This window comes from Eublepharis macularius, chromosome 1 (assembly GCF_028583425.1).
Source record: "Eublepharis macularius isolate TG4126 chromosome 1, MPM_Emac_v1.0, whole genome shotgun sequence".
NCBI lineage: Eukaryota > Metazoa > Chordata > Lepidosauria > Squamata > Eublepharidae > Eublepharis > Eublepharis macularius.
The window spans coordinates 34,833,103-34,858,996 of record NC_072790.1 but is presented as its reverse complement, the minus strand read 5'-3'; the positions used below and the strand labels follow the sequence as shown (position 1 = coordinate 34,858,996).

The following is a 25,894-nucleotide window of genomic DNA, read 5'->3' as shown; positions in this document are numbered from 1 at the left end:
AATACAATAAATTGCACCTTCCAGAGTAGTCAGTTTTCTCCAGGGGAAGTGATCTCCGTAGTCTGGAGAGCATTTGTAATTCTGGGAGATCTGGGCCCCATCTGGAGGTTGGCAACTCTAGTGTGATTGCGAGGGAAGGGGCGGCGGACAGGAACCTTGTGACACTTCGAAAACTAACAACATTTTATTCCAGCATAGGTCTGGTGGGCTAGAGAACCCAAGTGGGCTGGAATAAAATGCTATTTTATAAAGTGTCAGTCTAGGCAACTGTTTGATCTAGAAACCGGCATCTTCCCAGCCTCGCCCAGCAGGTGGCGACGGCCCTTTAGAACCTAACGCAGAGATGGCCCTAAAGAGGAAACAAACGACTTCGCTTTGCCACCCTTAAAGATGGCTCCCACAGCCTTTGCCGAGGGCTTCGTTTCCCAAGAGAAAGATGGCTGACCAGTACCACTACGTACGGGCAGTTCTGGGCTTTTGGCGTTGCTACGGTGGCCGCCGGCAGTCATTCCAACATCTCTCTGAGATGACGGGCGGGGCGACTCCGCGACGTAAATAAGGAGGCGGGGCAACGGACAGCAGGTGTGCTTGCCGAGGCTGCTGCGTGACGTCTGCTGGTGACCGAACCTCGCAGGTTCTTCGTTGCCAGGGAAACCGCCTGGCCTTCAAAACTCAGCAGGTAAGCGGGAGCAGGCCAAAGGAGGGGTCGCCAGCATCCTCTTTCCAGCAGCGGCTAACCTGGTGCCTTTAGGAAACCAATAGCCTTTCTCTGTGGTTTAGCCTCTCCCCAGCTACTGGACGTTAGGGGTATACGGCATTTGAACATGGAGGTTCCATTTAATCACTGAGGCTGATATTTTGTCTCAAATCCTCCCTCCCTTTTTAAACCAGGGGCCGTAGCGGCGTATTCCCGCAAGTTCACTCTGTGATGGGCGAAGGATTTTCTTTTGTCTCTCTTGCATATGCTACAAGTCAAGTGCATCGAGCATCCCCCGATTATGTGTAAGAGGGAGAAACATCTCTGACTGCTTTTGACCAACCAGGCATAATTTTATAGATTTCTATGATGTTCTGATAAAAGTGTGTCTGACCCTTTTCCAAAGGGCAGGCTGCATATTCAGCAGGATGCCCAAGAGATCAAGCTTTCCCTAGCCTGTATCACTTCCAGCTATGTTAGCGGTTGGCGGTGCTCACCTGCAAAATAAAATCCTTTTCCTGCATGCAGAAAGCTAGTATGTCAGGAAGGAGAGCTATAGCCTCCTTTGTTCCTTGGTGTGTTGTTCTTACATATGCGGACCTTTTCCATGAAGCAGCATTGAACCAATATGAAAGGGCTGGTATAAATATATTTAATAAATAAATATAAATCTACACATGCAGCAGAATGTATTCATTAAGTTAGTGCATTTTTTAACGTCCTGCTCTTTCTCCAAAAAGCTCAGGAAAACATAGATGGATCTCCAGTCTGCCATTTTATCCTAACAGCAACCCGATGAGGTAGGTTGAGCTGGATGACAGAGACTGGTCCAAGGCCACCCAATGTGTTTCACAGCAAGGTCTCCACAGTCCTAGCTATTTCATTACACTAGCACAGTATGATGTAGTGTTTAGTGTCAGACTAGGCTCTGGGAAATCTCAGGTTCGAATCCCTGCTCTGCCATGGAAGCTCACTGGGTGACCTTGAGCTAGTCACACCCTCTCAGCCCAACCTACCTCACAGGATAGTTGTGAGGATAAAATGGAGAGTTGGGGAGAAAGATGAAATATGGAGCAAGTAGATATCATGCCTTGATTTTGTGGCATGAATACACTGGAACCAGATCTGCCGTATTCTCACTCTCTCTCTTTCCCTACCTCATAAAACTGAGACTGCTTGCCTTCATAATTCAATAACATTATGGTTTTCAGTTTCTTTTCAATTATTTCCTATCCCTCTCAATGCATTTTAGGTATATTAAATATACACACATCTTCTTCACATTTCTGTGTTTGTCATGGTTTTTAGTCAGGTGCCCTCTCAATTTTACACTGCAATTGATAATGTGTTATTCTAGCTTAAAGTGACTGAAATCAGTGAGTTTAAACTGAAGTACTTCTGTGCAGGAATGCCGTGTTAAAAAGAAAACCTATCGCCCCCAAAGCAGAGGCTGAAATATAGAGGATTGTCCAAGGCTACCCATTAGGCTAGAATATGGAACAATTCTCTCAGGACCTAGTTTAACTCCATCTACAGCAACAGATCACAGAATCTTTTGAGTTCAGCAAATATGACCAGGTACAAGAAGTTAGCTACTGGTGTGATTGTTTGGGACAATGAAATTGATTGAGTGATCTAAGATACTCTGTTAAAAGTATTCTGAGATACTCTCTTCTGTCTAATAGAATGGAGAAGAACAAAATCACAATGAAATCCAGTGTTGCGGCTTCTAATCTTCTGCGAGCACTCCATTCTCTCTATCAGTTTGGTCACTTCTGTGATGTGACCGTTCACACAAACTGTCCTGGAAGCCAAGAGGACTTTTCCGTTCACAAAGCTGTCCTGGCAGCTTCCAGCAATTACTTTAAAAGCTTGTTCCTCAAAGACGAGACACCGAATGCCAAGAATTGCAGCGTGATGCTCCAGGACATCAGCGCTGAAGAATTTGTCTTCTTCCTGAAGTTTGTTTACACAACAGAAGTAGAAATCGAAGTGGACAAACTGCGGCGGTTGAAGGCAGTGGCTGAAAGATTGGAATGCAAGGACCTGCTTGATGCATTGGAAGAAATGAAGGCGGAGGACCCAAAAGAGTTGGATTTGAGGGTTCCTTTGAAAAGGTCTGAAAGATCTCTGTGGAACCAGGCTGAGCAAAAAGGAGGCCAGGAACAGAGCGATTCGTCCCAAATTTTGGCAACACCTATGAAGAGAAACCTTTGGGACAGAAAAGCATCAACTAGCTATGACTTCACTGGTAGTAAATTCGGACAATTAGACCAAGATGGGGTAGCTGTTAGTGAGGCTAAAGATGAGAAGGTATCATCAGGCAGACATTACAAGGGAGAGAAGCGCAAGGGTCATAACACAGACAGTGTTGCCCAGGAAGAAAACAAACGTTTAAATCAGGAGGACTCAACTTGCGCAATGAGCAAGATTCTTCCCAGCAGGGTGGGGGATGAAAACGGTTTGATTCTTAGTGGAGGCAAGCTTAGAAAATCACCACGCAGCATATCCAAAGTCTTGCCGCAAACCTATGCGTGTGACATGTGTGACCGCTCCTTCCGCTTTGCCAAGCAGTACCAGTCACACAGGGAAGTGGAGCATGACCAAAACCTGGCTGTTAAGTATAGATGCCATGTGTGTGGCCAGCTCTTTGCCAGTTGCCAAGACCTAAAAGAGCACAGGCTCGCCGTTCACAATCACAAGCGGCGCTTCCCCTGCTTGTTGTGCGACAAAAAATTTCAGCGCCAGAAAGATATCGGTGATCACGTCCGGAGAGCGCATGAAAAGAAGCAGAGCCCTCCAAGGTGCCCCTACTGCGACAAGGTCATCAGCTCCAAATGTGGCCTGACGGTTCACATTCGAACGCACACGGGAGAGAAGCCTTATAAATGCGGATGCTGCCCGGCAAGCTTTGCTCAGAGGTCTACCTTTAATACTCATGTGAGGTACAGTTTTCCTTTGTGTATATCAGAGTCTTGGGAGACAGGTTTTCAGAATTCCCAGCTCTCTATTCTCAGAGTTTTTTCAGTCTTATTCAGATCATAAGAGCTAGTAGAACATTTCAGACTTGGATCTTGCTGAACTGCTAGTTATAGAAATAATTAAAATTCCTGGGACAGTTTCTTGAATGTAGGCTTTTTCAGTTTAGAGAACTCTTGTGTCTTGGTCCCAGAATACAGTTATTTTCTCATGTTGGGCCAACTACTTTACATTTTCCTACTGAGACTCCCCCCCCCTCTCCCAGCATGCAACAGCCTTTCTGAATCTCAGAATTAATAAGTTAACTACAATCAGAAGGTCGTAAAAAGATCCAAGGATTACTTTCGTAATTTTGATCATAGACTCTGACTTCTCGTTGTCTGGGTTTCTTTTCAAGCCCTGCTTTGCTCGGCTAAATGCTGTTTTGTCAACCTGGATGAACAATTGGTATTCATGCTCGAGCCAGTATTTAGTTAGCTGACTTGATTCAGTGATCAGATTAGATTAAAATGTTATGTAGCAGTCATGGAATGTATGATACCAGGAAACTGGTATTTGGTTCTTGAATAAATTCTAACCAGTAATCAACAAGAAATTCATTTATTAAATAATAAGTTATACAATGTAACTGTGTTCATAGGGTGCTGGCAAGTCGTGGCTGACGTATGGCAACCCGTTACGGGGTTTTCAAGAGAAGAGATGGAGGTGACATCATTGCTTGCCTCTGCATAGCAACCCTGGACTTCCTTGGCTATCTCCCACCCAAGTACTAACCAAGGCCACCCCTGCTTAGCTTCTGAGATCTAACGAGATCCGTCTAGGCTGCAGTGTCCAGGTCAGGAATGGCAAACTACCTCTGCTCATCTTTTGCCTTGAAAACCCCGTGAAAGGTGGCCATAAATTGGCTGTGATTTGACAGAAATGTAACTTCTAAATACTTAAAAGAGATAAAGTGAATGCAAAACAGATAGTTGTACCAGTTAATAAATCACTTAGCGATAAAGCTGACAAAAGAAAAAGATTCGATTGCCATTGTTTCCACTGTGTTTGGTGAAAACCACAGATCATCACAATGCAATGTGTCTTGCTGCTATACACAGAAAGTTTTGTAGGCGTGCCTAACATATGCATACCTGGGATTACTATCTAGTTACAACCATGACAATTGTGGGTCAGAATTAAAACAGCCTTTAACATATTAAGAGCCCTGTGGCGCAGAGTGGTAAGCTGCAATACTGCAGCCCAAGCTCTGCTCATGATCTGAGTTCGATCCTGGCAGAAGCCGAGTTCAGATAGCTGGCTCAAGGTTGACTCAGCCTTCCATCCTTCTGAGGTCAATAAAATGGGTACCCAGTTTCCTGGGGGTAAAGTGTAGATGACTGGGGAAGGCAATGGCAAGCCACCCCGTAACAAAAAGTCTGCCAAGAAAACATGATGCGACATCCCTCCATGGGTCAGTAATGACTGCTTGCACAGGGGACTACCTTTACCTACCTTTACCTTACCTTTAACATATACTTATCATGGGTCTTATAGTGAATCTAATTAGATGACTGCCTTTTCAAGGATAATTGTGTATGCTTACCAGATTTTCTCAGCTATGACAGCACAAAGTGCTGTCTTACAAATAACATTTTTCATATCAAGATCAAGCAGTAAGTAACCGACTCCCCCCTCCGCCCGCCCCAACTGCACCAGTCCAGCAGTATTGCAGAGCTGTTGAAGGTGGCTATTATTTCTGTTCCTCGCACGAAATACTTGCCCTCACACCTGCAGACTCAGCCATCGCACATGATCTGGATTAGCCTTGTTCAGTGTGGTTGCCTTTTTTGGTTCCGTTTCCACCCCTCAGTTGCTGTGAGCCTACTGTTGGCTTCTGTCAGGGTTGCGATTATCAAAGATGTAATCCACTTTTGTGGGCGGAGGCCTGATACTGCATCAGTCCACCTGTAGTTTATCCAAATACTACTTTGCCCATCCCAGTAAGCACTCCTCTGCGGCTCTCCTCCCCATTCAACTCTTGCAAACCACATCTGAATTTTTGCATTCCCTGAATTGCTTGTAGCCATGTACATTTCAGTAATTTTACACTTGCTGCTTCTTAACTCCAAGTTCTGAAACTCTCAGAGATACTGAAATCTGTCCGTTCTCATAGGAATTTTGCAAGTGAGATGCTTTTTCCATGAAACTGCATCAGAATTTGCTTATGTTGAATACGCAGATTGTATATGCGATTTGGGCATACTGGGGGATTGAACCTAACTGTTGTATATGTATTGTTACTCCCACCCCTGACAGAAAAATACACGAATCTGGGCAAGACCGGAAACCCGTGCCAGGTTGCTGGGTGGCAGTGTCACCAGCAGACAGAGCTGATATGGCTGACCGTGGATTTGATATGACTAACAAAGCATGTGTCGAGGTACCAAATATTGATCCGCAAAGAGAATCCATGGGTGAAAAAACAGGGGTGCTTGAGAGAGGATCTAGGAGTTCTTCTGCTGTAGAAGCAGAGTCTGGCGATAAGGAAGACAGGCGGCAGCAATGTGATGAATCTAGCATTAATAAGGGAAATGTTGCAATGATTGTTAACGGAGAAGAGGGAGGGGATCGTGACAACAGAGATCATGAGGCTGTCTCTTTAGATGATGATGACGATGATGGCTTGAACAACCACCATGAAGAAGAAGAAGAAAACGAAATGGACAAGTGCAAAGTGAGGAAAGGAAACAAAAACAAGGTAGAAAGTAAATTGGCATACATTATCACATGTAATGAATGTGCCGAGAAATTTGTATCGCGTAAAAAATACGTGGACCATTGCAAAGATGTCCATCATGCTTTGCCTGGGAAAGCATATCAGTGTGACATTTGCAGCAAGTCTTTTGCAAGCTACAACAGCTGGAAGGAGCACAGGGCATGCGTCCACACAGAAGACAGGCAGTTTGCCTGCACACTCTGCAATGCTGCCTTTAAAAGGAAGAGGGACGTGAGGACGCACTACCTGCGGAAGCACGAAGGGCGAGTGAAGCGTCCCTTGTGCTCCGTCTGCGGGAAGATCTTGAGTTCGAGGACAGCGCTGGTATTTCACATGAGAACTCACACTGGGGAGAAGCCGTACCAGTGCGGCATCTGCTGCTCGAGATTTGCTCAGCCATCACAGCTGAAGATTCACACCAGGTCAGCCTATGTATTGCTTTTTTCCTCCTCTTTTGCACACTCTGCATGTGTCTCTTACTAGAGGTACTTTTTTGTGGTTGATGCAGGCAATTAATAGTAACTGAAAGATAAAATGGAGATCTAGTGATTGTGGGCAATCCACGTGTGAGAAACGGTTCATACTGTTTTGTTTGTTTTGTTTTGTTGGTGTGCAGCCATTCATTCTCAGCCGTATTTGGGTGGTGATGGAATTGGAATGTGTTTGGGTCTGGTATTAAAAAGGACACTCGGTCTTTATTGTGTATTGCTTATGTACTTGAGCATCACAAAAACTTTGCAAGAAAAGCATACACCTGTTCCCCATGACTATATTAATTTTGATACGAATTAGCATTCAATTGTTTTTTCAATATATATCTATTCCTCTGAATTCAGGTCGCATACAGGCGAGAAGCCATATATTTGTGAGGAATGTGGAGCATGTTTTGCAGACAAAGGCAAGCTGAACGGTCACAAGAGGACACATACGGGTAGGAGTTTAACTCTGCTCCTCGAACATGGCAGAGGGCAAAACATACTGATGCGCTGTTATCTCAACTCCTTTTTTTGTTGTTGCAAAGCACCACGGCAGGTATGCATGTCTGCTTTGCTGGGTGGCAGAAAGTCCTAACTCTAAGCCACATTTGAAGTAGCGACTTTCTTAACTATGCTACAGTTACTGAAAATGGATCTGTAAAAGGAATATTGGATGCACCTGGTTTAACAGACATTTATAGTTAGCAGTACTTTTGAAATTTTGGGATATTGCTTTTCAAGATCACAAGGGGTCTACAAGATCCCTACCGCACCACTCCCAGAAACCTGGGACCACATGGGATCTACAAGATCCCATGTGTGTATTTTAATGTAAAAATATTCTTTAGAAATACATGATATGATTGAGACTAGCAATAAGGTCTGTTGTTTGGGGAAAATATGGCAGGCCCTAGCAGCGTTTCCCCCCACCCCATGCTTCCCACCGTGGCATCAGTCGGGGGGATCAGGGAAGAGATCAGGGGCTTCTTCCTATTTCGGCCCCCCAGCTGCTGCTCGGCTTGTGCACAGCCCTCCCAAGGCCCCACAGCTGTGGTGGGGAGCCTGCCCACCCCCGGCCGCTTTGGGACATTGGGAGGGCCTCGCTGCCATGCTGAGCCTTCCTGCAGTGGTAGCAGGCTCCTCGGGCGCCACAGTGGCAGCAGGGGCAGACTCCTCGGAAGCCCCGAGGCAGCAGGACTGCCTGGTGCCGCGGTGCTGGAACTTCCTGCAGCCGTGCTAGACCTTTCCAGGCCTCTGGAAGCCCCAAGGAGGCAGTGGGGAGGCAAACCATTTTGCCTCTGACTCACTTCTTATCCTTGCATACTGCCCCTGTGCGAGGATAAGAACTGAGTCATCGGCAACACGGTTTGCCTTTTATATAGTAGGATAATGGGCCACTGCCAGAAACTTTATCTGTTATTATTTATAGTCTGCCTTCCTCACTAAGACTCAAGGTGGATTTTAAAATATGATAAAACAATTCAGTCAAGCAACAGGCAGGTTACTAACTATGATAAAAAGAATCAACAGCACAGATTTCTGTTAAAGATGATGCAAATGTCAAAATGTGTTTGGTCCATCGTTTTATTCTGTCACAAGGAATATTTTATTTTATATATCTTATATACTTTGTAATACAGTTATTTAGTAAAGTTTTTGTACTTTAAAAAAATAGATTTACTTATTTTCTCTCAACTTCTTTGGCTTTTTTCAGTTTTAGTGGGTGCAGGTGTATTGAATTGTGCGTAGGATTTGAACACATGATGTGCATCTACAAAAATGGGTTTGTGTGAACCAAGCATAGGGAGCTGATGTGTACACATGTATGCATTTACGCCCCCTGTGTAAATGGGATCTTGAATCTGTGGAGATGAAAGTTGGGGTCACCTCCCCCACATCACACTAATTTTTGTACAAAACTCTTACACCGTGCTAACAGAGAAAAAGGTGTGTAGTTATTAAATAAAGCGAATAAAGGATTGTACGCCTCAAAGGGAGAACGTGATTAAAATGCGTGGTAGAGAATCTGGGGGTCACAAATAGAGAAAAAGTTCCCTAGATTCTTTTGAAAAATCTTGTCGTGTCTGTACCCCTACATCCATGTCATTGTTCTATGTGGTGAACCATTGCTAATGCTGTACCTTCATATCATTTTGCAAATGCTCTAACCATCACTTTCGTTTCTCAAGCAGCCTGAGAACACAGCTGTCTTATCTCCTTCCTTTGAAGCTCCCAGAAGCGACCTTGTACTGTCTGAAATGTTATGGTTTAATCTTATGCCTTTTTTCTGTCTAGGCTGGTGTGTAAACCCTGGAAGAAATTCCCAGACCCTTTCCCGTGCAAACCTGTGGTCTAGGTGGGAGGGGGGAAACGATTGAGTATTTAGGGATGTACTTTCTTCAAGTCTCTATTCCTATCAAGGAAGTATGTACTGCTTAGATGCTTTCTTGCCTCTGAGTAACTCTGTGGACATATATATGGAAATGATTGGATTTCTGAATAAAACCATTTAACCAAGAGCTTGGACTTCTTGTTGCAATGGTACAGAAACCTGTCTAGCGTATCCTGTCATCCATAGTCTGACAAATCTCCGGTGAGTGGTCAGTAACAGAAATGGTTTGTTCATTTCCTTTGCAGGAGAGCGTCTCTTTAAATGTGATGTGTGTGGAAAACATTTTGCCACCAACGAATACCTAAAATGTCACAAGCGCTGCCACATGGGAGCCAAACCATATAAGTGTGACGTCTGTGGGAAAACTTTTGGACTGCGAGCCTCATTAGCCCAACACAGTAATGTTCATGCAGGTAAGAAATGTTCTTTGGGGATGGAGGAAAGGACTGAAGGGGCAGGCAAGCACAGAGGAAGTTGAGATGAAAAAGTGATGTTATCAGGGCTTTCTCAGAGCCCTCATCTGATTAAATTTCTTGGGAATGATTAGGACAAGCTGCTGCGGACTTCTTCGAAAAGCCACATAGGCTTGCAGTGATCTTAATATGTTGTAAAAAGCAAAGACTATAGCAGCAGCTTGAATAGCCAGACTTAGCCTGAGCTCATCAGAGCTTGGAAGCTAAGCAGGGTTAGCCCCGATTAGTACTTGGATGGGAGGCCACCAAGGAAGTCCAGCACTGCTATGCAGAGGCAGACAAAAGCAAACCACTTCTGCTCATCTCTTGGCCCTGAAAACCACTCAAGTAAACAAGTTGTGACTTGACAGCATATTATTATTATTATTATTATTATTATTATTATTATTATTATTATTATTATTATTATTATTATTATTATTATTATAGCAACAAAAGGATACAAATAAATGTGGAAGCATGCAAACCACTTGAAGCCAGCTGGGTGATCTTGGGTCAGTCACAGCTCTTTCAGAGCTCTCTCAGCCCCACCCACCTCACAGGGTGATTATTGTTGTGGGGATAATAATAACGTACTTTGTAAACTACACTGAGTGGGTGTTAAGTTGCCCTGAGGGGTGGTATGTAAATCGAATGTTGTTGTTAAAGCTGTTGTAGTTAATAAAGATGTAGAGGATCTGGGTTTTTTTTAATGTATTTATTGTAATTATAAGGAGATACAAGAACAATCAACGTCATGTATAAGGAAACAGAGAAACTAATTAACATTTGTCTAGGCAATATAAATGGTTGCAAATACAAAATTATGACTCCTTTGTCATAAAGATTTATACAGTTTGAATAAAGACACTCTTACAAACTAAGTAGAACATTAAAACAATCTTTAGGTTTAACAGTTTGTTTAGTATAGTTATCTGTCGACAGAAATTCCGGAACTGGAAACCAAAATTCAATAAAATGTGATTTGTAATCTGGGTTTTCACGTTGTTTGGTGTAGTCAGTCAACTTGGCTAAAATAAAGAGATCCTAGACCTTCAGCAACCAGTTGGAAATGGTTGGGCAGTTTTCACTCTTCTAGGCTGCCGCAAGAACAGATTTACCCACTGCCAACAATTAAGCTATTAAAGCTTTTCTTTCTTTTGGGATGGGGATATCATGCCAATCATTTAGTAGTATCACCTCTGGCTGGAGAGGTAACTGATACGTGGTCATTTTCTCTATATATTTAAGTACATCACTCCAAAACTGCTTGATATAGACACAATCCCACCAACAATTAGAGGATCTGTTTAACATCACTGTGATTAAGAATCCCTAGATGCGTAGTGGAAATGGTACTCTTTTAGAAATCGGAGAATGCACCCTGTCATTCATTGGGGGGGTTGGTTTTTTTCTACTCTTAGAGACCCCTCCTTATTTCTGTGAGCAGTGTGGGAAGACCTTCACTCAGCAAGGAGCTCTGAGACGTCACCAGCGAATTCACACTGGAGAAAAGCCGTACAAATGCAGGGCTTGCGAGAGAACTTTCACTGACATGTCCACTTTGAGGAGGCATGTGCTGGTATGTGCATGAGGTTTGCACTAAGCATCCTAATAGGGCCAAAAAGGCAAGCGAACTTTGCAGCAGCCATTTTGTTTCCTGATTTTTTTTTTTAAATCCTGAGTGTTAAATGTGCTTGAAAAGATTAGGGTGAAAGAAGTTTTTCTCCGTCTGTCGTAACAATAGAATTCAGAGATGCCCAATGAAGCTGTGTAGTGCATTCAGCACAGAACAAAGATTCTCCACCCAACAGAGAATTCATAATCATATTTTGCAGTGATGGCCACAGGGGTTTGGGTAGCTTTAAAAGGGGATTTGACAGTCTCGTGGAGGAGGAGAGGTTTTATCAATGGCTGTTAGCCATGACAATATAAAACAGATACTTGGAGTTCTAGTTGCTGAAGGACAACAGCAGAGTAAGAGCATTGATGTCCTCTTCGTGGGATCCCTGGAGCATCTGGCATTCCAGGATGCTGGACTAGATAGACTGACCCTCCAGAGCTGCTCCTTGACTATCTGATAGCCAGGGCTTTTTTTCAGCTGGAACACGGTGGAACGGAGTTCTGGAACCTCTTGAAAATGGTCACATGGCTGGTGGCCCCGCCCCCTGATCTCCAGACAGAGGGGAGTTTAGATTGCCCTCCGCGCCATGGCTGGAGGGCAATCTAAACTCCCCTCTGTCTAGAGATCAGGAGGCGGGGCCACCAGCCATGTGACCATTTTCTCCGAGGGCGACCCACTGAGTTCTACCACCTCTTTTCCCAGAAAAAAAGCCTTACTGATAGCAATAGGAAGCCTCATTGCGTGGATCATAAAATCCACCAGGAGAGCCGCTCAGGACTATAGTGTATCTTTCTGTCCCAGGTTTGCACAAAAATATGCAAAGTTGGGAGGGGAAATAATTTGAGAGTTAAAAACCTCCAAAAAGTAGCCAGTGATGTCTACTTAAGCTGGGGGCGGGGGGGGGGGGAACCAGCCAACATATTGCCTAGAAACCCAAGATGCCATGTAAAAAAAGGGGGAGGGAGAGTCAATGCTGAGCGAGATTGGAGGGGGAACAGAAATAGAACAAGAGGGGACGAAGCAGGAACTCTGCTCCCTCGTCAATTCTAAAAGCTTAGAGGACATTACAAAGGAGTGAGTTGTGTTGCTGTCCATCTGTCCTCCCTGTGACCCCAGCCATCTCCCCCTGCAGGGTGCTGATCCTGCAGCTGCTATGATATGAAAGGGAAAGCAAACAAGATTGCTGTACGGGCCATTAAAACTCCGCCAGTGCTTGCTTGCTGTCCTGACCCCAGTGAGTATACCTGGAAAGGAGAGGACCAGCAGCGCAGCATTCCAGAGGAGACCGTGACTGCCCCCAAGCCCTTGCGTGGGGCAAAACTTGATGGGAAACATGAAGATGCTTATCTCGCTGTAGCCCAGCTCCGAATGCAGGATCACACTCCCTGAATTAGCTGTTGTTTCTTCAGACAATAAACTGGCACTGATCGTTTTAAAGCTCCAGGCCATCTTAATTGTGCGGTATATTCAAATTGAGATTTTTTTTTTTTTGTGGTCTGCCTCTTCTTAGTTCAGAAGCTGTATAATCAAAGCAATTTCTTTCTTTTCCCTGTCTACCGTAGGTCCATGATCGGAATGCTCACTGGAGGAGTTTCTTAATAGATCTAACTATCAAAAAAGATCATAACTGGTCCAAAATAGAGACTTTGTCTAACATCTGTATGGGAGAGGACTCTGCACCAGTTTGGTCAGGTACACAAAGTAAAGATTATAAGCCAGAAAGTGGGGGTGTCAAAAAGGCAGAACACGTGTCATGTAACAGTGACGTAAGAGAGACTGACCGTTCTCTGATGTATTTATAACTCTCAGAAAGCAAGGGCGTAAGCATTCCTCGTGCATTCCTCCTGTGCGAACTTTCTGCATCGGCCCACATACTCTACGGATCAGTCATGCAGGCAGTTCAGCGTCCCCCAAAGTGAGGCACGGGCTGGACTCAACGCTTGTTGTGGAATTGCTCATTGATACAAAGCCCTGTTTTCGAGCTTGGAGACAGATCCTGTGGGGCCAGTTTCAATAGGGGATCTTTTGGGAGGCCAGCTCATCAGAAGAGCTGATGTTCGAACAAGGATGGTGAGGTGTGGAGCACCGATGCGATTGAATTTGGCAGCAGCGTACCACTTATGTATTAAAAATGTGTCTGAACTGTCTTTTGGAGGCTGCTGTCGAGAGAGGTGATCAGTGTTTCATTCAAATTCAGGAGAGTGTTATGCTCAAGCCTGTATGTCAGCCCTCCAGGAACCGAGGGGAAGTGGGGGGACCAAAGAAAGAAAGGAAACAAAAAAAACCTTCTGAGTGTTCCCCAAACAAATGGAAAAAATATCAAAATGCTGCTATCGTAATCATTCTCATCACAGGTAGCTATTCTTTTGTTTCAGGGAGCTATGCAATATACTTGCCAACTCCTTGAGGAAAAGGAGCATATAGTTCCCCCACCACCACCACCACCACCAAGGGGTTTGCAAGTTTGTATATTTGTTTTTAGGTACATTGTGGAGGGGTTCCTTCTCCTTTGACTCCCGTTTGCAAACGCTGCCATTATTATGCACTGGAAGGAAGCACTCAGTTGTATGGGGGAAGGGAGGTTTTATTTATTTGGTATTATTTATTTGTTATATATTAATGCCTGTTTCTCTGAACAAGGGGCATAGCTAAATATAGGAGGGGAGGTGCTAAATGAGCCTGCAGAAAGCTGGATTTACCATAGGGCAAAATCAGCAGTAGCTTTGGCGGGATGGGCACGTCTATTTGTATTCCTGTTAAAATCAGTGGATAAGCCCAGTATGAAATAGGGTAATTTCCTTGGGAAGCAATCCTAAGCAAGTCTACTCAGATGTAAGTCCTATTTTATTCAATAGAACTTACTCGATGGAACATATTCTTTGGATCACAGCCTTGGGGTCTTAACAAGGGGTCCCAAACTAAGGAATAGTACCTCTTCCTTGAAACAGATGCCTCTGTCTTGACCTAGGTATCTGGTGTGAAGCATACATGAAGAAAGGGTAGAATTCTTTGGGGTCTGATAAACACAGGGTAACTAGACAGTATTGCCTCCTTGAAACTCATTTCATAGAGCTGGAGAGAAATGCGCAAGGAAAGGTCCTTGCAGGATACGAGCAAACAAGGCTGCTTGGGCTAGGGGGTAACAAGGCTGCTTGGGTATATGTATAACAAAGCCAGGTTCCTTGTACAGATTTCCTGCATCCTTCCAAGTGAAGCAAATTCACTTGAACTGTTTGCTCAACTAAGTGTCATTTAGTACCTGAGATTTATGCTCCTTTTTAACTGCTACATGGCTATAAAACTGCAGACTCAATTCTCTTTCAGTGCAATCTAAACAGTCACACTTTTCTAAGCCCACTGGCTTGAATGGACTTAGTAGGGTGTAACTCAGCATAGGATTGTCTAGTCAGTTATTTATGCCTCCTGCTTTTAGATCATAAGGGTTATACATTTTTCAGAATAAAAGCAGTGTATGAATGTTTTATATTAGCACGCAGGTATAAATGTCTGTATCGACTGTAAAGGTAATTGCCCTGCTCCTTAGAACGGCAAGAGGGAAAGATCTGCATGCAGCGCTCTTGTTGGCTGTTTCTCGGGGAGTAGCCACCTTTGGCATCCATGGCAAGCAGCTGTTTGAACACAGAAGAGCTGTCAAAGCAGCTTGTGATGTGACCTTGGGAGCTGCTGTATGAAACAAGGGAGCCCAAGCCCTCTTCTGCAGATACAGAGGCTTCTGTATGTACAGAGAAACTCTCTGGCTCAGGACTAGAGATGGGCACGAATCGGAAAAAAACTGAACCATGTGGTTCGTGGTTCGTCAAATTTCACGAACCATGAACTTTCACGAACCTGCCCCTGGTTCGCAAACCGGTTCATTTGGTTCGTGAAAATGGCACCTCTAGGTCAGAAAATCGTCACTTCCAGGTCAGCAGAAGGTCTGCAGGAAGTCCATCCTCTGTTGCCTAGGAAACTGATTGATTAGCACCAGGCTGTCTGCAGTGACGAACCAAAAAATGAACCAGGCTAAAAGTTTGTGGCGGTTCATCAGAAATGGGATCTGATGAACCATGCTTCGCGAACCACGAACTGGCCTGGTTCATGCTTAATTTTGGTTCGTATTTCGGTTCATGCCCATCTCTACTCAGGACCACTTACTGTGATATGACTGATTTACACACATCATTGTAACCATTTCTTGGCAGCTCAGAAATATTTGTATATACTTTGTGTAAATTTTTGGAAAAAATGTTCCGAGGGTGCAAATGTCAAGTGTATATAGTTTCTAATAAATTTTATAAATTTGTTAAAAACAGAGCATTATTATCTTTTTAAATAGTGGTTCTCTGTACCTTTGGGAACCCCAGATATTTCTGCTGTCTTAGTTTTTGTGTTACTGAATAACATGTTTTTAATTTTGGATTACTGTACACCTCTGTTATTTAGTTGATAATGTGAAATTGCAAAAAAAAGGAGAGAATGAAACCTAGAGAACTCATACATTTGTAGAAACAGCACCCAAACTGGATAGACAATCAATCGATACCTCTGCCGCTCCCCACCTAAAAACCATTCTCCAAGCTGAGATTTCAGAGAACAGCAACTCTTTGGTGTCCAAATCTACGCAACTTCTTGCCTTCCCACTTGCAAAACAGTTGACTCCTTCTAACAGAATAGTTCATCAGCTCTGCTCACTGTCAGACTTCCATACAGTTCAAATCCTTCCCTTGCTTTTGCAAGCAGATTTCACAAGTTAGGCAGGAAATATCACAGCTCAAACTGGCACGCTCCTTCAATAACACTGGCTTTCTCCTCACCCTACCCCACAAGCAAAATATCCTGCCTTCAAATTTGGTTTGCCAAATTTTACTCTTGGGCTCAAAAATCGTTCCAATCCTGACTATGTTATAAGCCTACCTCTTAATTCTTCAGCAGCAGCATTGCTCATAAATAGGTTCTGTTCTCATTCATGTGTCCTCCTTCTCCAAAAGTGTTGTGCTTTCAGGACCACAAGCATAGGTTCCCTCTGCTGTGGCTTTAACATACAAGGAGAACTAATGAAAGGTACGCACCTTTTCCCTGCTGAGTAGGTAGGCTGTGTCAAAAACATTTTAAAAAGAGTTTACACAGTCAATATCTGGCAGAGGCCTTGAGAGGCAGGCAAGGAAACAGTCACTGGAGAGCCTCCTGCCCCCAACTTTGTTCTAGCAATAGGACTATATCAGTCTTTTATGAGCCCTTTGCCTTACGTTGGAGCCCTTTGCTCTGGAGATGGTTAAAGGGTGGTCGGTTGGATCATTGTGCCGCTGTGTGTGTTTTAGACGGTATGTCAGTTGTAATCCGCCCTGAGCCTTCTGTTGTGGGGAGGGCGGAATATAAATCAAATATAAATAAAATGAAGGAAGGCAGGAAGCAGCTGCCCATCAAGCTGGTATCCAGCACCGTCTGATCCACCTCCTCCATCTGCAGCTTTTATTTCTTTACCTCCTTAAAAAAAAATTGTGTTAAAAAGACACACATAAATACATTGAAAACCAACAAAAGTGTCAACGCTCTGCGGAAGCTAAGGGGCATTGGTGTATCCCATGGTATTTCTATGGTGAAACTCTAGTATGCATTAGACTGGAAAATGGCATAGTGATTCAGTGTTATATCAGGACTGCTCGTGTGAAATTCATGCAGATGTAAGCCCCTTGGGTCATTTTGCAAAGCAGCCCCATAAAGCTCCCAGCTAGTGCTTTGCTGGGAACTGATTGTAGCCGGGATCCTTCCCAAAAGTCCATGCAATGGAAGATGGCCGGTTTCCTTGCAGCGATGTCAGCAAAGGACTGTTATGTGATGTTGCTCAGAATTACATGATCTGCAAGATCCTTAGCAATAGCGCCTGGCTGTTTGACAGATTAACAGCCTATGGTGTGTTGCTGTTTACCATGAGGCTGGAGTTTAGATCAAACAAACAAAAGATAAGATCTCTGACTGATCTGATAATATTTGGAGAGTTCTGCTCACTTGAATGTTGTAGTAGAGGTATAAACAGGCAGATGCCATGGCTGTATGCGTGTGATTTATTTTTGCTATATTTCTGTGCAGCTTTATAACATATTTCTGAATCAGTTTTCAAAAAAACCCAATTAAAATCAATAAAATTCAGTTATCGATAAGAAATTAAAAACTGGCGGCATCTTTTCAACTGAAATAAGGAAGGCCCCACTTTCAAAGTGAAAACCATTGCCTTCAAAAGGAAGCAAGTTAAAAATAAAAAAATGTTTTAAAACAGCGCATGCGTGTATCTGCCCTGCTTCGAAAACAAAATTAGAACAACATAATGAACATGCATGCTGAATTTATATTTTCATAAATCTCTTTCAGGGGTTGAAAAGAAGTCAGAGCCTCTTGTTTATGGAACCAGATTGTGGCTACTCATATTCATTATTTCTATCCATTCTCAATGTACTGTGTGAGGGGACTTTTTCAGATCTCTGCTTTCTAAATAAAAGTGCTTGTTGCTATAGCTCTGAAGCAATAATGATTTTAAATTGGCTATTCTTTTGCACAACCTTCAAGGATACTCAATATTGTTTTTTTTAAAAAAATGTTAGTTTTAGAAAATGGATATACTTCGACTTTGTTCCATTAGGATTTCTAATTCCATGTGAAGCAGAAACTCTCCCAGCACTTCTATGTTTACAGTCCCTTAAAAATTAAAGTTTTAAGAATGTCCTGTAGCCCAATTTTTTTTTAAACTCAAGCATGAGAATGAAGTGTTATTTTAACTCGAGGAGTGCTGCTGAAGAGGACTTACAGCTGCAGAGGCAAACCACAGCGAAGGTTTCGTTGGAGCCCTTTGCCTTAAGATGCTAGCTTTCTACAAACAAGGAGCGTGAGCTGAAGGTGGTGTTATCGGGCATGGGGAGAGAAATCATTCAGCCGCGACACCTTCCTACTTGCGGCCCGAAGTAAGCGTGCCCGAGTTCAAATCAGGACGCCTAGACTGGGCGGGCTTCAAACGCGGGCCTACAGAGGGCGTTGCCAGGCAACGGGCGGCGCCCGAGAAAGCGGGCAAAGATCTGCGTGTGCGCAAGTGAGATCGGCGCCTTCTTTAGATGTCATCAGACTCGTTTTCTGAAGAGTTCAGCTAGGAAACATAGTCGCCTCACAACCCTCACTTCCGGTATTCGATGGCACTCCCTTCCCTAGATAAAAACAAACCAAACGCGCTTCCATACGCTGCGTCAGGAGACTGCCAGGCGGATGGGCCAGTGAAGAGCGTCTCTTTCTTTAAATGTCCCCGCCTCTTGACGCACACATACGCGTCATGACGTCATACTCCGACGTAAACGTCTGTAGGCGAGAGGGCCGGCGCGGCCGTTGCCGGATGTGACAGTGTCAGGAGGGTCTTCCGCCCTGAGGCTGCGAGGCTGGCCGGACGTGGGGTTGCCCGGTGGGTAAAAATGGAGAAGGGGTGCAAGAGGCTAGTAAGGGCCGGGCGGTGAGGGGAGAAAGCGGGTATTTGTGAGGGGGGGTTGATTCCCTGCCCTCTGGGATGGAGGTGGAACTAGGGTTGCCAGCCTCCAAGTGGTGGCTGGAGATCTCCCGGAATTATAACTGATCTCCAGGCCACAGAGATCAGTTGTCCTGAAGCAAATGCCCACTTTAGAGAGTTGACTCTATAGCACTATACCCTGCTGAGAGCCCTCCTTTCCTCAACCCCTGCCCTCTCCAGGCTCCACCCCTTTAAATGTCCAGGAATTTCACGACCTGGAGCTGGTAATCCTAGGCCCACTGCTATTACTCCTATCGCCCCCTCCCTTTATTTGGGAAGGATCGGGTTCCCCGGGCAAGGGGTGGGTGGGATGCATGCCATTGGGGCAGGTGATGCTGATCCCTTCCAGGTTCAGGTTTTGGAAGGCCGATGCCAACTCCAGGTTTTGGAATTCCTGGAGATTTGGGAGTGGGGCTCAGGGAGGGCGGGTTTTGCTGAGAGATCTCAGCAGGGTATAATGCTATAGAGTCTTCCCTCCAGAGCAGCCATTTTCTCCTGGGGATCTGATATCTGTAGTCTGGAGATCAAGTGTAATCCCGGTAGATCTCCAGGGCTCACCTGGAGGTTGGCTGGCAATGCAACATGGCATCACTTTGTGCCCACAAGCTCTTTTATGCTTTTTTTTTTTTGGCTGTCAGCACTTAACAGAACAGCTGGTTAAGAAGGCAGTCCCTGGCCTTGCAGTATCAGATTTGGTACATGAGGGTGCAGGAAGATGATGGCAAGAAATAACTGATCAGCAGAAAAGATGCTCTCTGTTCAATTTGGAATTGAAAATATTACCTAAAATAATTATATCCTGCTTTTCTGAAGCTCAAGATTTTGAAGTCATATGGATCTCGGCCAGTTTTAATTCATTTAATGTACATATTTTAAAAAGCATCTTCCAAAAGTTGTGCCCACAACTGTAAACAGTTATCAATTTCCTCTTCCTCCTCCCTACTGTTTCTTCTACTTTAAAAAAGTGTATAGTCATTTCTGCATGTCCTAAACAGTGCATCATTTAGTCCAGTTGGTGTGTCTTTCTCCCTTTCAGAGTGTCAATACCTTTGTTTCACCCTTAGTGCTGAGCATGGGTGTATAAAAGCAGTCTGTGGCCCACTAACCATCTTGCACTGGCCCACTAACCACTGGCCATTGGTTGAATCCAGCAAGACACTCTAATGAAATAGTACCAGCACTGTCTAGTTGTTCCTTAAACTGATTCAGAGTATATACACTTGCTCTGAACCTTTAACATGGATCCAGCTGTGTAGATAATGCGGTTCTGTAGCAGCAAAATAAAACAAGCGTCCAGTGGCATTTTAAAGTGTATTCCAGCATAAGCTTTAATGACCTAGAGCCCACTCCTTCACATGCATTATATCATGTACATCCTTTAGGTCGACACTTCTTTATTCCTAATCTAAAGAGGGGAAAGCCATGTTATAAAAAGAAGGCGCTTTACAAGAGTCCTTAAAAAATGTTGACGGTTCGCTCAGAGTGGGTGACCGTCTCTGCCGTCTGTTTCTGGATAGGCAAAATAGAATGAACACAGAATCTAGTGGCCGATTAGCAGATAGAGTAGGAAGTTAAAGAGGTACAGCTGAACTATTGACATCCTTAAGGGGTGGGATAGGCCTGCTCAAAAACTTCAGGTTGAGAAAGCTGAATATCTGGATCTTGTGAGCATTCTCCCATATTCCATTTCAGTACTTATAGGGTGTGTATCAGACTCTCCTGCCCAAAAGAGCTTTCTTAAATCGTAGTGGTGGACAGTCAGCTCAGTGGATACAAAGGGATGTGAATGCAAAGCTGCCCCATGCACCTCAGTGAAGAGGGGATTCCACTTTCCGTGGGCTGCATAGTGGAATTTCAGCAAAAGCCAGAACTCCCAGTAGTCGCAGCATTCCGTTTCAAAGGTGTTTTTGAACTCAGTTTTACAACAGTCACTCGAAATGCTTCATAAACTGCTGTTTTGTGAGCCACTGTGCATCACTGAATGTGCTGAGAACCTTTATAAGCAACTCGTTTGTAAAAGATCTGAAAACGAGGAAGGGAAATAAAGGAGTCATAGGACCTGAGAAAAGAAGCTGGCTGCTTGAGGTATGACCACCCATATCAACAACCGTAAAGTGTGAAGAGACCAAAAGTCCCTGTCCTGTTTATTTAAACATGGGCTGGGAGTGGCTTTGATTCCTGCTTCTGTCACTGAGAAGCTGCTTTGCTCCATCGACAATTTTTATTTATTTTTAGCAGAAGAATAGATCAGAGTCACAATTAGAGTTAGTGGTGATCGTCAGTGGATGGGTTTGGATCTAGGCTAGGGTATTGGCCAGGCTAAAGCGGGTTGTACCAGTGACACAGATGCTTGCTTCCAAAATAGAAGGTTAATTAGAAGGTTAGAAAGATGAGGATGGAGGGGAGAGAGACGACAACAGAGGTGGGAATGAAGCAATGAGACAGACAGACGTACTAAAAAATTGAAAGTGGGCCTTTGTGTATCAGGTTGAGGTTAAAGTGGGCCAGTCTGAAAGGGTCAAAGCCTGCGTTTTGGAGGTCCACGAAGGCCAGTGCCCCAAGCTGCTGCATCTACATCCACCGTCACCGTAATAAACCTGCCTGATTCCGGCTGCAGTATGCCACCAGCAGAGAGGTAGAATGGAGATACCTGCAGACCTCACGGCTTGGCAGCTACGTGGGTCTTCCCCTAGAAATAGGTGCTTTGGGTATGGTAATCATATTCTTGAGACCACTTTTGTTTGTGCTGTGGAAGTGGGCTTGGTTTATTCTTCAGTGCTACTCCATTTAAAAAAAAAATGAGGGCAAGTTTATCTTTATCATGCTAAGCTTACAAAATGCTTCTATGCAGGGTTAATAAATCCCACCACAAATGGCAACTGGCGATTAGCACTGCTACGGATGCCCAAGCACAAAGATTTCTTTCTTTCTCTCTCTCTCTCTCTCTCTCTCGCTCTGAATCCTCTGTGAGTTGCATAGAACAGGAGAGAGGTATCTTGCTATGGAAAGCATGCAAGGTAAGACCATCCAAGCATTCTCCAGAGAAGGGATTTGACTAGCATTTCATGATAAGTTTTGGAGAAGGCTGTAGCTGCATGCATCCCTCTCGGTGCTTCCAAAAGCAGCGTAAGAAAGACATAACAGGTTTGGATCCAGCAATCTGCAGGGCATGAAGATTTGCAGATCTTTCCTATGTTCCCTCCATGTTCCTTGCTACCCTGAAGAAGCTTATTCCCAAAATCACAAGACCCGCATGGACTATTAGCTATGTCAGCTGGGAGAATGCAGCAGGGAGGGGGTGAAATTGTTCTCTCTTCTGTCAGCAGAGCTGTGCTGATGGAAGAGGAGGAAAGGACAATTTTGCACTCCGTGCCGCAACCTTCTGATTTGTGAGGCTGTCAGTCCATGTGGATCCCCCAACCCTGGGGAACGCAGGAAAGATCTGTTACTATCCTGCCTTCCACCGATGGATTGTTGGATCCAAATTCCTCTCTTCATCCCTCCTCCAAGTTCTCTGAACATCACTGGTGGCTCTGCTAAGCCAAGGCTAAATTTGTTGACTCCTGCCGTTACTGCGAACCCCGGGACTGCAAAGTCTAGCTCCCATTCAGGGGTGGAGTTCTGAGTGCCGTACACTCTCCAGAACAGGATTGTTTCATTATTCAAAAGGAACAATAATTGTTTGAATGTTGATCTTTTATGAGCTGCAGAACTAACGTGCGCTGTTGTTTAAAGTTGTTTCTAGAAAGGAGGAAGATGGAAAGTAATGCTGTTCTTTTAGAATCGAAATCCTCACCCATCAACCTTCTGAACGAAATGCACCAGCTGCGTCTCCTGGGCCACCTTTGCGATGTGACTGTGAGTGTGGAGTATCAAGGTGTCAGGGCCGAGTTTGTCGCTCACAAGGCTGTGCTGGCAGCAACAAGCAAGTTTTTCAAAGAGGTGTTTCTGAACGAAAAGGGCGTGGAAGGACCAAGGACGAACGTTTTCTTGAATGAGGTCCAGGTAGCTGACTTTGCGTCTTTTCTTGAGTTTGTCTATACTGCTAGGGTGGAAGTCGAAGAAGATCGGGTGCAGCGTATGCTGGAAATGGCCGAGAAGCTCAAGTGCTTGGATTTGTCCGAAACCTGCTTTCAGCTGAAGAAGCAGATGCTCGAATCAGTGTTGTTGGAACTGCAGAACTTTTCCGAGTCACAAGATACTGAAGAGGACAGCGGAGCCCAACCGAGCAGTTTACTTGAGCCCAAAGTGATTCTCGAAGCGCCGAGTGACAGCACGGACTATATTGTGAACTCACCCCTTGGACGGCCTAGGGATAGAGAAGGCCTCGAGGCACCCACTGCAAAGCTAAAGGAGAAATTAGATCAGAAAAAAGAAGCCCCAAAGACTCCCTGTGCCAAAATCAGGAGGGCCAGTGGAAGGCTGGCCGGCAGAAAAGTGTTTGTGGAAATACCCAAGAAAAAATACACCAGGCGCCTACGAGAACAGCAAAAGTATGCTGAGGCTGCTGCCGAGGCAAGCCAGCTGTCCAAAGACCACACCATGCAGGAGGAAGTGGGGGAAGAGGAGGAGGAGGAGGAGGGCGAGAGAGTGGCAGGCAGCGTGAAGCCCGAAAACAAAGGGTGCAACAGCCCTGATGAATTGGAGGCAAACTCGAACAGATCTGAGGAGGATAAAAAGAACCGCGGTGGCAACTTTACGTGCAGCACCTGTGAGCGGGAGTTCCTGTATGAGAAGAGTTTCCTGAAGCACATAAGGCACAGCCACGGCATCGCAGCCGAGATCGTTTACCGCTGCGAAACCTGCGGCCAGACTTTTGCCAACCGGTGCAACCTCAAAAGCCACCAGCGCCACGTCCACAGCAGCGAGCGCCACTTCCCTTGCGAGCTCTGTGGTAAGAAGTTCAAGAGGAAGAAGGACGTCAAGCGGCACATTCTGCAGGTTCATGAGGGTGGTGGGGAGCGTCATCACTGCCTCCAGTGTGGAAAGGGGTTGAGCTCCAAAACGGCCCTGAGGCTTCATGAAAGGACACACACGGGCGACAAGCCTTATGGGTGCACAGAGTGTGAGGCTAAGTTTTCTCAGCCTTCGGCACTTAAAACACACATGAGGTACGGACGGACTTGACTGGGGCCTTGTTAGTTAAAATCTCTGGGCAAAAAAAAAATAATAATCACAGGAAAGGTAAAATCTCCCAAGGCAGCTTGGTGACCTTCAAATCAGCCGAGAAGGGCTGGGCATTGCTTATGAAATTTTCATACATTTCTCTTAGATTCTCTTAGTTCACAGCTTCTCGGAGCTTTTTCAGCTCCACCCGCCTCACAGGGTGATTATTATGAGGATAATGACATACTTTGTAAACAGCTCAGAGTGGGTGTTAAGTCGTCCTGAAGGGCAGTATATAAATTGAATGTTATTATTATTATTTATTATTATTCTCACTAGGGGTGTGGGGGGGAGTGTTGCTATAGTCCAGATCATAGCTGAAATACAAGTTTTGATTTAGCAGCTGTTGTGTCCAATGATAGGGCCCGCCTTGGAGCTGTAGTGGCTAGTGTCTGATGGGAACCTCGGTTTGAATCCCCAGTCTGCTGTGGAAACTTGCCAGGTGACCTTGGGCCAGTCGCATCCTCTCAGCCTAACCTACTTCACAGGGTTATTGTAAGGATGAGAGGAGAATGATGTAAGGCACCTTGGGGTCCCCACAGGGGGAGCAGGTGGGCTATAATAATAAAGTCTATAAATAACAAAGTAAATAATATATATATATTGAAGGTGCAACTCTCCTGGCCTTAGGCAAGCCATATTTGGCTGGCAGCCGGCTCAGACCAGCCCTGATGCCCTCATTCTACAGTAGGGTTTGTACCCCTTCCCCCCTGCTCATTGGGCAGTGCTTTCAGATCCAGATCCGGGCTTACTGAGAATGTTTGATTAAGGGGGATCTGTTTTGGTTTTTTCATATGTTGCCTGTTCGTATGCAAATGTTATTTTAGGGGAATCTGCGTTCCCACTCAGCGGCTTCCAGCAGCACTACCCACTGCAGACAGTGTACAAGACCAGCAGGGCAAATGTCCTTTCCTTTCTTCGGCTGGGATCAGATCTTTATTGAAACCTGCCAAGGAGCTCGATGGACGAATCTGTAGCTTTTTTAAAAAAGGAAAGGAAATGAAGATTTGAGGGCTCTTGATGGTTACAGCATCCTGAATTGCCCAGACTAGCCCAAGCTCAGCAGAGCTTTGAAGCGAAGCAGGGTTGGCCGTGTTTATGAGTTGGATGGGGGGCCACCAAGGGAGATAAGGTTGCTGTGCAATGAAAGGCAGTAGCACACCACCTCTGCTCCGCTCTTGGCTTGAAAACCCCTTGAGGGGCCATGATGTGTCAGTTGTGATGCGAGGGCATTTAATTATTTTGACTCAATAAAGGAAACTACGACCTTCAGTCTGAGTGAACCAGAGCAAGGCTATCAATGATAGGACTGCTTTGGAGGTCCTTAATTGTCGGCACATAACACACACGTGATGGAGCAGGGGTGGGGAGAAGCGGCTCCTTGGCGCTTACCGTCAGGTGGCGACAGACATTATGCCAGTGGTGTATCCTGGAAGAATCTAGCTGGACTCCTAGACAAAGGATGGTCCCTAATCCAGCTATGTAGTGTTTGAAGTGCTTGCTGAGCCAGAGGCATCTGCTGTTGAAGAGCTTGTTTGATCCCAGCAGAAGAAATGGAATTTGCAGGTGAGGACCCCGTTTGTGACTAATTTTTTGGCTTTGATATTTTTAATACGAGGAAAGAAGAAAGGAAAAAGGAACCGTTTCATGGCTTACAAATGTGAAACATTATTTCCCGCTCTCCCCTTTTTCATTTTGGAGAGGGAAAATGCTGCTTACCTATAAAACCCTATTGGATTTTTTTCTTCCCCTGGAAAAAAATCCACATTTCACTGAAATCACATTTCTGCTTTTGTTAATCTAAAGCGGC

The 25,894-nt window shown here is 44.8% G+C and overlaps 2 protein-coding genes across 2 annotated transcripts in view; both read left to right on the top strand.

The window, feature by feature from the left end:
* The first annotated feature begins 635 nt into the window (after positions 1 to 635).
* On the top strand, positions 636 to 13,391 carry LOC129336195 (GDNF-inducible zinc finger protein 1-like). Its single transcript, XM_054989252.1, has 7 exons — positions 636 to 679; positions 2,383 to 3,642; positions 5,975 to 6,856; positions 7,271 to 7,365; positions 9,548 to 9,715; positions 11,179 to 11,336; positions 12,941 to 13,391. Exons 2-7 carry the CDS (start codon positions 2,384 to 2,386, stop codon positions 13,178 to 13,180), a joined length of 2,802 nt encoding a protein of 933 aa, XP_054845227.1. The 5' UTR covers positions 636 to 679; position 2,383; the 3' UTR covers positions 13,181 to 13,391.
* A 5,339-nt stretch (positions 13,392 to 18,730) lies between these two features.
* The window catches only part of LOC129341877 (GDNF-inducible zinc finger protein 1-like), a 28,994-nt gene continuing 21,830 nt past the window's right edge, over positions 18,731 to 25,894 (top strand). Inside the window, exons 1-2 of the mRNA XM_054997240.1 lie at positions 18,731 to 18,816; positions 22,654 to 24,029. Of these exons, the coding sequence (XP_054853215.1) occupies positions 22,675 to 24,029 (1,355 nt within the window). The 5' untranslated portion in view covers positions 18,731 to 18,816; positions 22,654 to 22,674. The remainder of the gene's footprint in view (positions 18,817 to 22,653; positions 24,030 to 25,894) is intronic.